Source organism: Neovison vison, chromosome 4 (genome assembly GCF_020171115.1).
Source record: "Neovison vison isolate M4711 chromosome 4, ASM_NN_V1, whole genome shotgun sequence".
NCBI classification, from domain to species: Eukaryota; Metazoa; Chordata; class Mammalia; order Carnivora; family Mustelidae; genus Neogale; species Neogale vison.
The window spans coordinates 17009860-17024532 of NC_058094.1; the positions used below are offsets into that span (position 1 = coordinate 17009860).

The 14673-nt window shown below is 37.2% G+C and overlaps 1 protein-coding gene across 1 annotated transcript in view; it reads left to right on the plus strand.

The window, feature by feature from the left end:
- ATAD2 (ATPase family AAA domain containing 2) overlaps positions 1 to 14673 on the plus strand; it is a 68354-nt gene that overhangs the window by 38584 nt on the left and 15097 nt on the right. Inside the window, exons 14-19 of the mRNA XM_044245001.1 lie at positions 4795 to 4954; positions 6503 to 6593; positions 7272 to 7586; positions 8177 to 8309; positions 8651 to 8837; positions 9707 to 9892. Coding sequence (XP_044100936.1) covers positions 4795 to 4954; positions 6503 to 6593; positions 7272 to 7586; positions 8177 to 8309; positions 8651 to 8837; positions 9707 to 9892 — 1072 coding nt within the window. The remainder of the gene's footprint in view (positions 1 to 4794; positions 4955 to 6502; positions 6594 to 7271; positions 7587 to 8176; positions 8310 to 8650; positions 8838 to 9706; positions 9893 to 14673) is intronic.

The window sequence follows — 14673 nt, forward strand, 5'->3', positions numbered from 1 at the left end:
TGAAATAAGTGAGACAGACCAACAGTGAGAGTCGGGCCACGGCTGAGAATGTAGCCGACCGTCTCATCATTAGTCATTTTTAGCTCCAACCTGTTAACTGAAGTGCAGAAGCTGACTCAGACTTGAAAAATGAATTTGTTCTCTTTCTTAAATGTTAGTTCAAATTTTTGTGTTAAGTATCTTCTAAATGTTGCCAGCTAATTAAGGTTTTTTAAGACACTGTCTTAGCCAAACAAAATATGTCTTTGCGCATGACTACTAGTTGGAGATTCAAAGATTGGATCAACTTTTTCATTTTTAGGATGGGAAAATTGCACCTCCCCTGTGATAAGCTGACTGCCCAAGCGGGGCCCTTGTCCTTAGTGCCCTAGCCTCAACTTGAATCTAAACTACTTTTAATCCTAGTTCATCTTCAGTTTTCAGAACTTCTTTTTAGCTGGTTTCATGTATTATCTGTAATTGCTTAATTTGGGATGCCCTAAAGCAAATGTTTGCATGCCTTCATATATGCTAGTATTGCATTGTCTTTTTATTGTAAATAATATAAAGAGGAGCAAGACATAGTGATGTGAGTGATAGATGGGCTTTTATTTTTCTAATACCTAACAGTATTTACTGTAGCCTGATAGCCTTCTTTGACTTGACACTACACGGTTTCATTTGTTGCTGTCAGTAAATTAAAATGTTAAATACTGTGATAAAAATTGTTGTGTCTGTAATACCCTACCAGTAATCATACAGACTTTTTATACATGGCACATGTCGTCGTCATCAGCCATACTGTACTCGTTGTGTTGAACTAACTGAGTGCTTACCATGTTCTGCAACAGTTCTACAAGGAATTGGAGAAATTTTAGCAACAAAAATTATAGCACAGTTTGGGAAGCACATGCCATCTCATCACATGCCATCTCACAGCACATGTGATATGAGATACATCACATGTATCTCAAGGTCATACATAGGTTTTTTAATTGAAGGATAGTTGACATACAATGTTGTTAGTTTAAGGTGTAAAACATAGTGATTCCGCAATTCTATACATTAAGCTATGCTCATACCAGGATAAGTGTAGTTACCATCTCTCACCACACAACACTATTACAGTATTGACTATATTCCCCGTGCTGTACTTTTCATCTTCGTGACGTATTTTATAACTGTAAGTTTGTGCCATTTGATCTTCACCCATTTTGCTCGTCAACCAGCTCCCTTCCCTCTGGCAATTACCATTTTTTTCTCTGTGTTTATGGTTTCATTTCTGTGGTTTTTTGTTTGTTTTGTTTTTAGATTCTACATATAACTGAAATCATACGGTATTTGTTTTTACCTGACATTTCTCTTAGTATAACATCCCCTTGGTCAATCTATGTTGTTGCAAATGGCAAGATCCCGTTATTTTTTGTGGCCAAGTAATATTCCCTTGTATACATATATAGCACATCTTTACCTATCCGTCATCTATTGATGGACAGCTAGGTGGCTTCCATATTTTGGCCATTGTAAACAATGCTTTATTAAACAAAGGTACATATACATTTTTGAACTAGTGGGGCTTATTTGGGGGGGCAGTAAATAACCAATAGTGGAATTATTGGATTAAATGGGGGGATTGGTATTTTTATTTTTTAACTTTTTGAGGAACCTCTGTACTATTTTCCATAGTGGCTATACCAACTTACAGTCCCAAAGGGTTTTCTTTTCTCCACATCATTGCCAACACTTAATATTTCTTGTCTTATTAGCCATTCTGACAGGTATAAAATGATATCTCATTGTGGTTTGATTTGCATTTCCCTGATGATTAGTGATGTTGACTATCTTTTCCTGTGTGGCTATCTGTATGTCTTCTTTGGGAAAATGCCCTTTCAAAGTATGTGCTCTTCCCATTTTTAAAATCAGATTATTTGGGGGTTTTTTGTGTTGTTCTGTAGTTCTTTATATATTTTTGATATTAACTTTTCAGATATATCATTTGGAAATATCTTTTATTCAGTAGGTTGCCTTTTTGTTTTTTGATAGCTTCCTTTGCTTTGCAAAAGCATTTTATTTTGGTGTATTTCCAGAAGTTTAACTTTGCTTTGGTTTCTTTTGCCTAAGAAGACACATCTAAAAAAATGTTGCAAAGGCTGACATCCGAGATATTACTTCCTATGTTTTCTTTAAGGAGTTTTATGGTTTCTGGTTCATATTTAGGTCTTTATTCCATTTGGGGTTTATTTTTGTGAATGGTGTAAGAAAGTGGTCCGATTTCAAAGATTGCCAAAGCAGTCCTGAGAAAGAGCAAAGATTTTGCTCTTGTATAGAACACAGTCCCATATTTCAAAATATGCTACAAAGCTATGGTAATCAGAACGGTATGGCACTGGCACAAAAATAGATGAAAGGAACAAGATAGAGACCCTAGAAGTAAATCCGCGCTATAGGGTCAATTAATCTGTGACAAATGAGGCAGGAATATGCAATGGGGACATTGTATGTAAGACTATAGGATAGACAGTCTCTTCCGTAAATGGTATTGGGAAAACCAGGTGGCTATGTTTTATGAGGCTGAGCGCTACCTACTGCACTAATGAGGCAGCTGGTTGCTACGTTTTATATATGTATATATAAATATATATATAAATATAAGTATTTATATATATTTATTTATGGGAAAATATATATATGGGAAACTTAGTGTGCAAGTTTGGGGGGGTTTGTTTGGTTTTTTAAGATTTTATTTATTTATTTGAGAAAGAGGATGAGAGAGGGGAGAGTCAGATGGAGAAGCAGACTCCCCGCTGAGCAGGGAGCCCAATGTGGGACATGATCCCAGGAATCCAGGATCATGACCTGAGCCAAAAGCAGTCACATAACCAACTGAACTACCCAGGCACTCTGGTTTTGTTTTTTTTTAACCGAAGACTTAAACAATCTGAGCATAAACGTTTTTGTTAAATAAGCATTTTTAAAAGTTACATGATTGGGGGCGCCTGGGTGGCTCGGCGGGTTGGGCCTCTGCCTTCGGCTCACGTCATGTTCTCAGTCTAGGGATCAAGCCTCTCATCGGGCTCTCTGCTCGGAGGGGAGCCTGCTTCCCCCTCTCTCTCTTCTGCCTCTCTGCCTACTTGTGATCTCTCTCTGTGTCAAATAAATAAAATCTTTACAGTAAATAAGTAAATAAATGTTACATGATTAAACTGTATTTTTTATTAGTAACAATACCAGTCAGATAATGCAAATAAGCAAGCTTGTGAATGCATTAGAATATATGATTTTTAGCCTAAGAAAAAGAGGATTAAATATAAAATAAGTTAAATTAAAACCATAAAATCTGTGCTCGCTTCGGCAGCACATATACTAAAACCATAAAATCTTTACTTTGAATTGGGAGTATCAGAATGAACTCACAATGATTTTTTTAAAGGTTTTTTTTTTTTTTTTTTTTTAATAGAGAGAGATCACAAGTAGGCAGAGAGGCAGGCAGAGAGGGAGGGGGAAGCAGGCTCCCCGCTGAGCAGAGAGCCTGATGCGGGGCTCGATCCCAGGACCCTGAGATCATAACCTGAGCCGAAGGCAGAGGCCTAAACCACTGAGCCACCCAGGCGCCCCTCTCACAATGATTTTTTTGAAGAAAAAATAGTTTCTAGCTCTGGACACTTGAAAGGGCCTAGAAGCTTTTACAATCCAGTAACAATTCATATTCCTAGTACCCAAAATGTGGTTTCTAAATACTACAGCTCTTAGGAGGGATGGTAGATAATGGAAATAAGTCTGGAAATAAGACAAGTCTGGAATATCATGTAATGCCTGGAAGCAAGGAGGCAATCAAAAACTACCGGGGTCGGAGCAGTGTGAAGAAGAGGTGAGAACGACCCCCGGACGGGCCAAAGCCCGCGCGCTGCTGCATCCCCGCGTCCAGGGCTACGTCCCGCCTCCGTCGCCACCATGCCCAAGAGAAAGGCTGAGGGGGATGCTAAAAGAGATAAAGCCAAGGTGAAGGACAAGCCACAGAGAAGATCTGCAAGGGCTGAGTGGGAAGAGTACATGACTCTTGATTTCAGGGTCTTAAGTTCGAGCCCCATGTTGGGTGTAGAGATTTAAATAAACTTTAAAAAAAAAAAAGGAGGGGCGCCTGGGTGACTCAGTGGGTTAAAACCTCTGCCTTTGGCTCAGGTCATGGTCCCAGGGTCTTAGGATCGAGCCCCACATCAGGCTCTCTGCTTAGCAGGGAGCCTGCTTCCCTTCCTCTCTCTCTCTGCCTGCCTCTCTGCCTACTTGTGATCTCTGTCTGTCAAATAAATAAATAAATAAAATCTTAAAAAAGGGTGGGGGAGAAAGTGGGTGATGAAGATGTGGAGGTTTTTTTATTCTCTATCCATAGTTAAAATGTAATTGAAGTTTTATTTTTATGATTTATGTATATATCATTTTATTTGGGCGTTCTTTGATAATGTATACACAATGGAGCATTTTTTACATAAAGTTTGTCCAGTTTCTGTTTTTTTTGTTTTGTTTTGTTTTGTTTTTGTATCCTTTTTGGGCAACTTTCATGTTCCTATGTGAAGTTATGCTTCACAAAATGTCTTCCAGAACCCATTTGTGTTATTCTAAAGGCCATTTATGTTTTTCATTGATTGTAATCTCTGTATGCCATTTAGTGTGTTATTTTACAGTTTTTAATCTTTTGGAAATAATGGCATGCTCTGAGAAAATTTGTTCACATGCTTAATCTATTAAATCTTAGCAAAAGAAGACATAACATACTCAGCATCGTATGCTTAATCTCTTCTCTCTTATTTTTACATTTAGTTCCATTGTTTCCACCCTGCTAGCACTTATGGATGGATTGGACAGCAGAGGAGAAATTGTGGTCATTGGTGCAACCAACAGACTGGATTCTATCGATCCTGCTTTGCGAAGGCCTGGTCGCTTTGACAGAGAATTCCTTTTCAGCCTGCCTGACAAAGATGTAGGAATTTAACATGATTCAGATTTTGACAGAATGTGTTGTCCATATCATGGACAAATCTTGGCACAGTAAAAATTTGAAAATTGAGTTTTGTATGTTCTGAAGCAAAAGTCATATGTGATTAACATCCAAATATATATGTGTGTGTGTGTTTTTAGGAAGGCATTATTTTATTTAAAGAAAATAACTTGGATTTTTTTTTTTTTTTTTTTTTTTTTTTTTTAAATAATGCCTTCCCAAAAAATACTCTTAAAATCTTCTCAATTTGAGGGGCACCTGGGTGGCTCAGTCAGCGAAGCATCTAACTCTTGATTTTGGCTCAGGTCATGATCTCAGGGTTGGGAGATGGAGCCCTGCAGCGCATTTCATGCTCAGGGCAGAGTCAGCTTGAGATCTCCTGTCCCCTTTCCCTCTGCCCCTTCCCCTACTCATGGGCTCTCACTCTTCTTCAAATCAATCAATCAGTCTTTTAAAAAATGTTTCTCAATTTGAGCGTGGCCTTTGGTTGTTAACCATACAACTTTATTTTGCTTTAGAACACATGGCCTAATGAACAGTCAATCCTCAGCCAGTTTATTAGCATTGGCTTTTTCATGGGTACTACCATATGATCCTACGCAGTTATTTTAAAACTGCTTAATATTTTGGGTGCCTGGGTGGCTCAGTTGGTTAAGCGACTGCCTTTGGCTCAGGTCATGATCCTGGAGTCCCAGGATCGAGTCCCACATCAGGCTCCCCGCTAGACAGAGCGGGGAGCCTGACAGAGACTCTGCTTCTCCCACTGACCTCTCTCTTATGCTCTCTCTCTCTCAAATAAATAAATAAATAAAATCTAAAAAAAAAAAAAAAAAGCTGCTTAATCTTTTGAGAACCAAGCAGGAAAATATGAGTAGAGCTGCCAGTGCTCTAAAGAACAATTTTCCGGGCACCTGGGTAGCTTGGCTGGTTAAGCATCCAACTCAACTTCAGCTCAGGTCATGAGATCAGTCTCTGCCCTCAACAGGGAGTCTGCTTCTCTCCCTGTGCACTTAAATCTTTAAAAAAACACAATGTTTAATGCGTACCAGAATGAAGACTAATCCTATCATTATTTAATTTGTCTCATACACATTTATGGTGACTAGAACTTGAGCACTATAAATGCAGATATTCTTTAACATAAACTCCTTAAATGCTTACAAATAACATCATCATCTTATCATTTTTAATGTTTCATATTTTTATTATAATAGGTATTGATTTCTTTATGATTTTAGATCAATTTTTTTTTTTAAGATTTTATTTATTTATTTATTTATTTGACAGACAGAGATCGCAAGTAGTCAGAGAGGCAGGCAGAGAGAGAGAGGAGGAAGCAGGCTCCCTGTGGAGCAGAGAGCCCGATGCGGGACTTGATCCTAGGACCCTGGGATCATGACCTGAGCCGAAGGCAGAGGCTTTAACCCACTGAGCCACCCAGGCGCCCTAGATAAAATTATTTTAAACTGAAGTTATTCATATCTGAATAGCACCTTATTATTTAAAAAGTTAAATTGTTCTTCTTCGTAGGCTCGAAAAGAAATTCTTAAGATTCACACAAGGGATTGGAATCCTAAACCACTGGACATATTTCTAGAAGAACTAGCAGAAAACTGTGTTGGTAAACATTGCTTTACGCATTAAAAGATAAAATGCATGTGTTTCAGAGCTGAAACAAGTTGTAGCCTTGCATCGTTATGTTTAAAGAAATACAGGTTATGTTTGTTTCTAATCTCTTATTTGTGGCATGTTTTCTTCTTAAAAAATCCTGGATATTAAATAGAGATATTTGATGAATTGGCTGTTGTAGAATTTGAAAGCCAAGTTAGACAATAATAATAATAATAACAGCCATCTTTTGCTCTTCACATTTTTCTAGTCCTTCTGTTCAGCATTCTACATATATTATTTCAAGAAATTCTCACATCAGTCCAGTGAAGTAGGTAGCATTATCCCTATGTAGATGTAGAAATGGCTGAGAGAGCATAAATGTTCCTCCAACGATCATATGTGTAGTAAGTGATAAACTGGAATTTCACCCTAGTCTGTCTGATTTTAAAACTCTTGTTCTTGAATGCTTTGTGTATTTAGTGTTTGTACATTACACTTGCAAAAGTTGCTAGATTTGTTGATGGTTATTACTACCATTGTAAGTTCACTGGGTGAAAGAGAAATGTTAGCCTTATTCTAAGTATTTTTCTAGTATATTGCTAGGCGGTGGTTTAATTTTCTTTTAACCATGGTCATGCTAATAGGGTGATGATTTCCATTTAAAAATTTTTTTGGTTGCCTTGGATAGGATACTGCGGTGCAGATATTAAGTCAATATGCTCTGAGGCTGCTTTATGTGCTCTGCGTCGACGCTACCCGCAGATCTATACTACTAGTGAGAAGCTACAGTTGGATCTCTCATCAATTAACATCTCCGCTAAGGACTTTGAGGTGGCCATGCAGAAGATGATACCAGCTGCCCAGAGAGCTGTGACTTCACCTGGGCAGGCACTGTCCACTGTTGTGAAACCACTTCTGCAAAGCACCGTTCACAAGATCTTAGAAGCTCTGTACAGAGTATTTCCACATGCAGAAATCAAAGCAAATAAAGCACTGGACTCAGGTATGCAACTTGTTTGACCGTTTAAAGTTAGCTTTCATAATCAGTAAAGCTAAATGTTTTATACACCCGAAGTGTTTCTTCACGAAAGAGCCTCCTCAGGGCGCCTGCGTGACACGATCAGTTGAGCGTCTGACTCTTGGTTGCAGCTGAGGTCCGATCTGGCCGTGGGTCCTTGGGATCAAGGCCTGTGTCGGGCTCTGCGCACTCAGCACAGAGTCAACTTGAGTTTCTCCCTCTGCACCTAGCCCCTGCTCACACGCATGCTCTCTTTTTTTCCTCCCTCTCAAAATAAGTAAATAAATATTTAAAAAATAATAATAAAAAGAGCCTCTTGAAAGGAATTTAGTCATGTTTTGCCTGGGTAGTTAAAGGAAATTTACTTCATAGATTGCCCTCAATTAAATCTGTTTTAAGTTTGAAATGGCATTTTTATATTTATTTCTTACTCATGTCTATACAGATATTTTATATTCTTAAAAAATTTTATTATACATTTCATGTATATTGATTTGTTAATAACTAAAGCATTATATAAACATTTGCTTTGCAATCCAGAAAAGTTACTAATGCACAATTCTTTTGTTTTATAGATATTTCATGTCCTCTGCTAGAAAGTGACTTGGCATACAGTGATGATGAAGTTCCATCTGTATATGAGAATGGCCTTTCTCAAAAATCCTTAAATAAGACAAAAGAAAATTTTAATTTTCTTCATTTGAATAGGTATATTTCCCCTGCAAATGAATGTATATAGCTTTTTTTGGTGTATAAATTCCCTAAAACTAAAAGATGTTGATTGAATAAAAGATACTAGCTGATTTTTTTAAGTTAAAATATCAAGCATTTTTATCATTACAGTTGTCACTGTAGTAGAAATTTCATTGAATAAAGTAATCCTAAAATCTGTGAAGGTTAATATTTTCCAGAAACCATGTGAACCATGTTATTATGGATTAACAAGCTGCATAGTCAAAAATTTTTACTTTAAGAGAGTTAAAAATGTGTAATTTGGGAGGAAAATTTTAAATTTTTGCTTTTTATAAAATACAGCTACTTTCTTTCAGAAATGCATGTTATCAACCTATGTCTTTTCGACCAAGAATATTGATAGTGGGAGAACCAGGTTTTGGGCAAGGTTCTCATTTGGCACCAGCTGTCATCCATGCTTTGGAAAAATTTGCAGTATATACTTTAGACATCCCTGTTCTTTTTGGAGTCAGTGCTACATCTCCTGAAGAAACGTGTGCTCAGGTAAATTCATCGTTGCCCAACAAATAAGCTGGAAGAACAATCTTCCAGAGACACAATCAAGAGTTGCTTTACCCTTTTTGAACTGGGTTTTCTTGTCGTTCTGATTTCTGCCTCCAGGTTTATGAAATAGAACTGTAGGGGCACCTGGGTGGCTCAGTGGGTTAAGCCTCTGCCTTCGGCTTGGTTCATTGTCTTAGGGTCCTGAGATCGAGCCCTGCATCAGGTGCTCTGCTCAGTGGGGAGCCTGATTCCCTTTCTCTCTCTCTGCCTGCCTCTCTACTTACTTGTGATCTGTCTGTCAAATAAATAAAATCTTTAAAAAAAGAAAAAAGAAAAAAATAACTGTAGGTAATGGCCTATTCATCAAAGAGTATGGATTTAAATCACATTTCCACCATTTAATGTCTGTGTAACCATAGGGAAGCTGTTAGATCTCTGCCTTGTTTTCCCTTTGTACAAACCGGAGGTAATAATAGTACCCTTGCGTGGCTGATATGAGAATTAAATGAATAAAGTATTTAAAACAGTAACTGCTATGTGGTGTGTACTCAGATTTTCCACTGCTTCTGTTTTTGCTATTTTCCTTTTAAAATTTTTTAAACGTAGAAGTTTTATATTTTTATATTGAACACAAGTCTTCTAGACTGATTGAGATGTTTTCTTTCTAATTGCTTGAAGCAACCATGTTTTCCTAAAAATGAGACTTTTACAAAACATTTAAACATAAGATTATGAGACTAGGGAAGCATTTTAAAAACTTGAGCGTTTTATATGATAATTCTAGGAAGTTAAACATTGCTCCAGATTAAGAAAACAAGCATTACTAATATACTGACTTTAACTAAATATAATTTTTTTCCCTCTACTAGATGATTCGTGAAGCTAAGAGAACAGCACCAAGTATAGTATATGTTCCTCATATCCACTTGTGGTGGGACATAGTTGGACCAACACTCAAAGCCACATTCACTACATTGTTACAGAACATTCCTTCCTTCGCTCCAGTTTTACTACTTGCAACTTCGGACAAACCCCATTCTGCTCTGCCGGAAGAGGTAATCTGAGGGGGGAGAATCACTATACTTTAAAAAGAGACTTATTAAAAATTTATTGTAAAAATTTCAAGTTTACAGAGGTGAATAATAGGATATGGAAAAGTTTTTCTTATCGGAAATGTCCCGTTAACTATCTGGTATATAGACTTGTTGGGCAGGACGGTATGTGTGTATATGTGTATAGTAGGGCTACATTATAAATTTTTTTTCTCTTACAAAAATAGGAGTTATTTGTTGTATACTATTTTGCAATTTGCTTTATATGTGTATCTATATATAATGTATTTTTCAGGACACAGTCTCATTTCTTTTAAAAGCAACATGGCTTTTTCCATTATCTTGATAGGCTGCATAGCTTTTTCCGTTATCTTGATGTACCAAAAGTTATCCAGATTCCTGTTCGTAGATGTTTTTGTGGTTTTTTAGGTTTTTTTCTGTTGAACTGCCCAACTGGGCTACTGGGTTTTAGTTTATATGAACATTACTGTATGTATATTTCTAGCATCCATTCCTAAAAGTGTAATAATTGTAGCTTAGTCAAGAGTATGCTCATTTAAAATTTTTGATGGCACTAAATTACTGTCTTTTGAGTTTATGCCCATCTAGACAACTACCAGAAGTTCATGCTTTTTCTGCCTGGAATACTCTTCTAGATATTTGCCTTTATTTATGACCCTTTATTTTTCTCAGGTCTCTGCCAGGTATCACCTCAGAAAGGCCTTCTCTGATCAGTTTCTCAGTTATAATGGTCAGCTCCTTTGCCCATCACTCTCTTTTCCCTTACTCTATTTTGTTTTTATCACTGCCTGCCATTAAATATTTGTTTGCCTTTCTGTCTCCTAGCAGAATGTAAAATACATGAAGTAAGACTCCCCCCCCCACCTTTCAATTATCAGAGTACATAATAGGCATATTGTAGGCTTCTATGTATGAATAAGTTTGTGAATACCTTTCATATGTGTGAATACCTTTGGCAAAATTGGTTTGCATTTTTTTAAGACTGTGGGTGGAAGATAAATTCAGATATTTTATTAAAGAAATATTTATTGAGTACTTATTCTTAGGCATAGTTCTAGATACTGGGAATATAGCATTGAAAAATAGAGACAAAAATTTCTATCTTCCTAGGGCTTACATTTTAATTGTAGGGGGAGAGAAAAAGAAATAAAATATATAATATTAACCTCTTGCTATGGAGGAAAATTTAGCTAAGCAATACCAAAAGACTGTGATGGGTCACGATGTTAAACAGTCTTAAGTAAGACCTCATTAAGAAGATGACTTTTGAGGAAAGACCTGAAAAAAGTAAGGCAGTGAGTAACCCCGTTGGGCATCTGAGGGACAAGGGTTTCTGGCAGAAGAAAAGGAAGTGCAAAGACCCTGAAGCAAAAGTGTGTTTGGTGTGTTGGAAGAAACAGCAAGACCAGGGTGGCCAGAGCAGTGAGTGAAGAGCAGAATGAAGGAAATGAGCTCAAGTTATCGGAGGACAAGGTGATGTCCCTGTTACCTCTGTTCTAATAGTTGATTGTGAGTTATTCAACTGGAAATGGAATAATCCAGGAAATAAACATGGATTTATTTATTTATCTGTAACATGTATGTTACAGACTCAAAGGCTTCTAGTTTAGTTAATCTGATTCTGGACACTTCCTTTATATTGGATTCTTCATATGGATATTTCAGCTTTGTTGAGACCCTTTCCTCACCGTTCAGTTTGTTAGCGCTGACTTCTAAAGAAATCAGCTATTTTGAAAGATTTTCTTATCTTAATCTCTGTTTTCCGGGTACTATATAGAACCTGTTAAATCTCTTTTCATCATGAAAGCTATTTGTATATATGATTACTCTGTTTATTTGTATCTCCCCAATCTGACCCAGGCTTCTTCACACTAAACATTTCTTTTGTGATAGGGTATATTCCTTAGTGTTACTAATACAACAGAAATTTATTTCTCGTTCACTTAACTATACCACGCAGGTGACTGCATTCAGGTCTGTCCTCCCCCATGTGGTCGTTCCACACACGGGCTGAGAGAACTTTCCCCTTCTCATCACGTGGCTTTCCAACTTGCTTTCTTTCCACCTCACTTCTGCCTTGCCAAGCAGCAGTCACCGGAGTCGTTCGTGCTTAGCTAGAGCGGTGAGGGTGGGCCCAAAGACCACCATGGTAGAGCAGGGACTATCTGTGGCTGCCAGTATCAGGAAGAATGGGGAGACCTTGTTGCCCAGAAAGCAAATTACAGGTACATTCTATTTCCAGTATAGATAGGCTTCTTCATAATCACTGGAACTAGAAGCTAGAATAAACAGAAGCATCATCTATGGGTAGTTAAGAATTCAAAGGCAAAAGATGAGCTATAAATAAGTATTTGAGAAAGACAGTTCAATGAATAATCATATCCATGCATCACCAACAGACTGTTGTAGAAAAGAACCAATTGGAGATAATTATGAATTATGAATTATGAAATAACTCCCCCCCCAATAAAAAAAATTCCATGAAGCTTTTGAAAAGGAGCAAACACAGATGAAGAATGAATTATTGAAATGGAACATCATGGGACCAGGAATTCTTATGGTGTATGATACAAAAGGACAGGGATTTGAAAAGGGAGGAAAAAAGCTAAAATAAAGGCAATCAGTTTGCGTCTAACACGCATTTATTGGACCATATGAGAAGAGAAAATAAATGTAGAAGAGAAAATATTCACATACTAGAATATTTTATAGAGTTAAGCAATACCTTAAATTCAGATGTAGGAGTTTCTGTGTTCTAACTGGTGGATATTAAAAGGCCCACATCTAGATAAACTTTCAGGATTTCAGAAGTACAGAGGAAAATTTAAAAATCTACCAAGAGAGAAAATATTACTAGGAAGGACTGAAAATCAAATTGCTTCTACCTTCTCATTGGTAACACTAGCTACTAAGGACGCAAGTGAGCAATATTTATTTCCAGAGTTTTGAAGGAAAATATTTTTCTTTTCAACAAAGTTAGCATTTGAGAGAGAGAACAAAGCTAAGATTTTTAAGAACTTTTTTTTTTTTTTAAGATTTTATTTATTTATTTGAGAGAGACAGAGAGAACATGAGCGAGGAGAAGGTCAGAGAGAGAAGCAGACTCCCTGTGGAGCTGGGAGCCCGATGCGGGACTCGATCCCCGGACTCCAGGATCATGACCTGAGCTGAAGGCAGTCGTCCAACCAACTGAACCACCAAGGCGTCCCTCAGATTTTTAGAGAGAGAGGCGGGGGGAGAGGGAAAGAGGGAATCCTAAGTAGGCTCCGTGCCCAGCGCAGAGTCTGATGCAGGACTCAAACTCACAACCCTGAGATGATGAGCTGAAATCAGGAGTCAAATGCCTAACCACCTGAGCCACCCAGATGCCCCAAAAGACATTTTCAAATATGTAATGCCTGGGAATCTATTACTTATAAACCCTTGACTGAAAGAATTAATTATTAAAGGATTAGAAATTTCTCTTGGATCTTTATTTTGTAGAAATAAGAAGCAGTGAACAAAGAAAACAGTAAAACTTACTGTCAGGAAATTGTGATAGAAAAAAATGTTTAAGAAATATGAAACTCAGATGATCTTAGTCTGAATTTGATAATGCCAGGAAGAGCATAGCGGAGGAGAATAAAGAAGTAAAAGCACATTCAGATTTTTGTGTGATATGTAGATATTGATTAACCTTACAGTTTGCTAGAAAAAGTTTAACTTTATCTGTTAAAACTTAGAGTTAAAACTTAACTTTATCTGTTAAAATAAAAGAGTAGAAATAGAGCATATAACATCTAGGCCACCAGAAAGGGGGAAGAGACACAAATTCCAATAAAAATCGCAGCAAAATAGCTAGGATCCTAAAATTCAGTGATGAAGGGGAAAAAAGTGCTTGAATTTCCAAGAAAATATTGAAAAAGCAATGAGGTTCTTGGCCCACCAAATACTAAAGCATACCTCAAAATTAGAAATTAAAATTGTGGAATTTGGGCTGGCTTAGAGAAATTAACATAATAAAATCCATGAGACTCTTGTTTACAAAGAAGTTGAGTAAATGAATTAGCAAAGATAGAGACATTTTCATAAATGATGTGGAGATAATAGGACAAAAAGCTTCATATAACATACCAGGAACATTTTCTTATACGGGAGCATGGAAGACCCTGTAAATGAGGTGATGCAAAAGCTATGAATGTAAACTTCTGTATGTCAGACATACCCAAAACAAAGTACATAAGCATCACACAAGAAATAAACATTATTTTCCTCTAATAATAATAATGAATAAAAGGGGGGGCACCTGGGTTGTTCAGTCAGTTAAGTGTCTGCTTTCAGCTCTGGTCTTGATCTCTGGGTCCTGGGATCGCCCCACATCGGGCTCCCTGCTCAGAGAGCCTGCTTCTCCCTCACCCTCTGCCCCTCCCCCAGCTTGTGTCCTCGCACTTTCTCTCTTCTCTCTCTGTCAAGTAAATAAAACCTTTGTAAAAACTACTGGAAAAGGTCAAGAGTTGTTTAGAAACATTCTTTTGGGATCTCTTTTGCCTTTCTTTTGGCAGTAAAATATGCATAACATAAAATTTACCATTTTAACCATTTTTAAGTGTATAATTCAGCGACCTCAAATACATTATATTGAGTACATTCATAGTGTTGTGCAGCCATCACCACTATCTTTTCCAGAACTTCTCATCATCTCAAACAGAAACTTTATACGCATTAACCAGTTACTCCCCATTCCCTCCTTTCTTTAACCCCTAGTAACCTCTGTTATAATAAAT